The 1,635-nt window shown below is 52.4% G+C and overlaps 1 protein-coding gene across 1 annotated transcript in view; it reads left to right on the top strand.

Moving 5' to 3' along the window:
• Positions 1 to 1,419: 1,419 nt before the first annotated feature.
• The window catches only part of LOC103605548 (septin-7-like), a 92,969-nt gene continuing 92,753 nt past the window's right edge, over positions 1,420 to 1,635 (top strand). Inside the window, exon 1 of the mRNA XM_008590163.1 lies at positions 1,420 to 1,634. Within this exon, the coding sequence (XP_008588385.1) occupies positions 1,574 to 1,634 (61 nt within the window). The 5' untranslated portion in view covers positions 1,420 to 1,573. The remainder of the gene's footprint in view (position 1,635) is intronic.

The following is a 1,635-nucleotide window of genomic DNA, read 5'->3' as shown; positions in this document are numbered from 1 at the left end:
ACCTTTTATCTCAACATTTTGCCACATTTTCTGCAGATTACTTTTGGTGGAAATAAAGCATTATAGATACAATCGAACCATTCCTCTTACATTCCCTTCTCTTCTTCTCGGGAAGTAACCATCCAAATATCATTTCCTTATATGATTTTTACAGTTTGAGTTCACATTTTTCTTATTCTTAAACTTCTACTTATGGTATACCACATACAGCTTCCTGCAACTTGCTTCCCCTCCAGTATTATGTTAATGAACTCTATCCATATTAATAACAGTAGCTTTAGTTCATTGATTTTCATTTAGTATTTTGTGCATGTCAGTTTGCGCAACAATGTAACTTATTCATCCATTCTCCTACTAGTGACGTTTGTTTCACTAATATAAGCTATGCTGCTATGAATGTTCTTGTGCATTCATAGTGGCTCATGATAACTTTATATATATGTATATAAAATTCCTTAACATGCAGTTTAACAGGAAAGACAATACATGTGCATGAACGAAGAGCCAAGTGAGGATCCTTTCACTAGAAAGCATTTGGGGAAGGTTCCAATGACAGAGCGACATTCCCGCTACAGTAGGAGATCACACAGTCTTAGCCTTTCCTTACTCTGCTACCCAATATTTTCACGTGTGTCCATTCATTCCCTCAACTAGAGTGTAAGCTCCACGAGGACAGAACCGGGCACCCACAAGGTGAGCAATACGAGTGTGGCCGTGGACAGTCTGCACTGGAGGCTGCAGCCGCCGACCTCTTCTTGGCTGTGCCGAGCCACTAGAAAGTGACAGCGCGAGAGAAGTGTCGCGGCGACCAGGGCCTAATTTCACTTTCCGCCCGAAAGTCTAGGAAGCCGATCGGGGCACAGACACCTGCCTCGAAGGGTCTTTTCACTTCACTCACAAAGCCGCCAGCCAGAAGCCCAGGCCCCCGCCCCGAAGACAGTGTCTCGATCCACCTCTTCGAGCCGCGCCTCTTTGCCTTACGCCAATTCCGTAAGGAGGCGCTGGGGCCAAGCGGGCGGCTCGCGTAGCTCCAAAATCTGACGCGAAACCGTGCGGGGCGGCACTGACGGTGGCCATCTTTAGTTCGGGCAAGACCGCACCCTCGCGCCCCACAGATAACTCCGTCCCAGTGTCCCCAGGATTTTCACCGACTAATGTAACGCGGTTCACTTTAGAGGCCGGGTTGAAGAAACATGGGAAGAGGCCCGACTCTCCATGACGCCGGAGGTGCCAAATCCGGTCAACTTAAACATGGCGGCTAATCCAGAGCAGCAAAACGGCGCTGACCCCGATGAAGTCATCTTGAAACGGAGCGAGGCGATGGGGCAAGGGCTGGGGTAATCTCGCGAGATCGAAGCCAGCCTCCGCTCGGCCGGAAGCCTCTTCTGAGGGGGCGGGGGCGGAGGAGGGCGCGGGAGTCTGGCGAGAGCCAGTGAAGGAGTCCGCCTGCTCTCGAGTGCGTAAGCCGGGCTGCGGCGCCGGGCGGCTACGCCGCGGAACCGGCGTAGGCGGCTTTGGAGAATCGGCGGGCTGGGCTGCGCTGCGCCGGGGCTGGGCGCGGAGGGGGGAGGGGATGTCGGTCAGTGTGAGATCCACTGCTGCTGAGGAGAGGAGCGTCAACAGCAGCACCATGGG

The sequence above is a fragment of the Galeopterus variegatus genome, unplaced genomic scaffold, assembly GCF_000696425.1.
Source record: "Galeopterus variegatus unplaced genomic scaffold, G_variegatus-3.0.2 Scaffold5890, whole genome shotgun sequence".
Taxonomy (NCBI): Eukaryota; Metazoa; Chordata; class Mammalia; order Dermoptera; family Cynocephalidae; genus Galeopterus; species Galeopterus variegatus.
The sequence above is the reverse complement of the archived record's forward strand: the minus strand, read 5'-3'. Positions and strand labels throughout refer to the sequence as shown.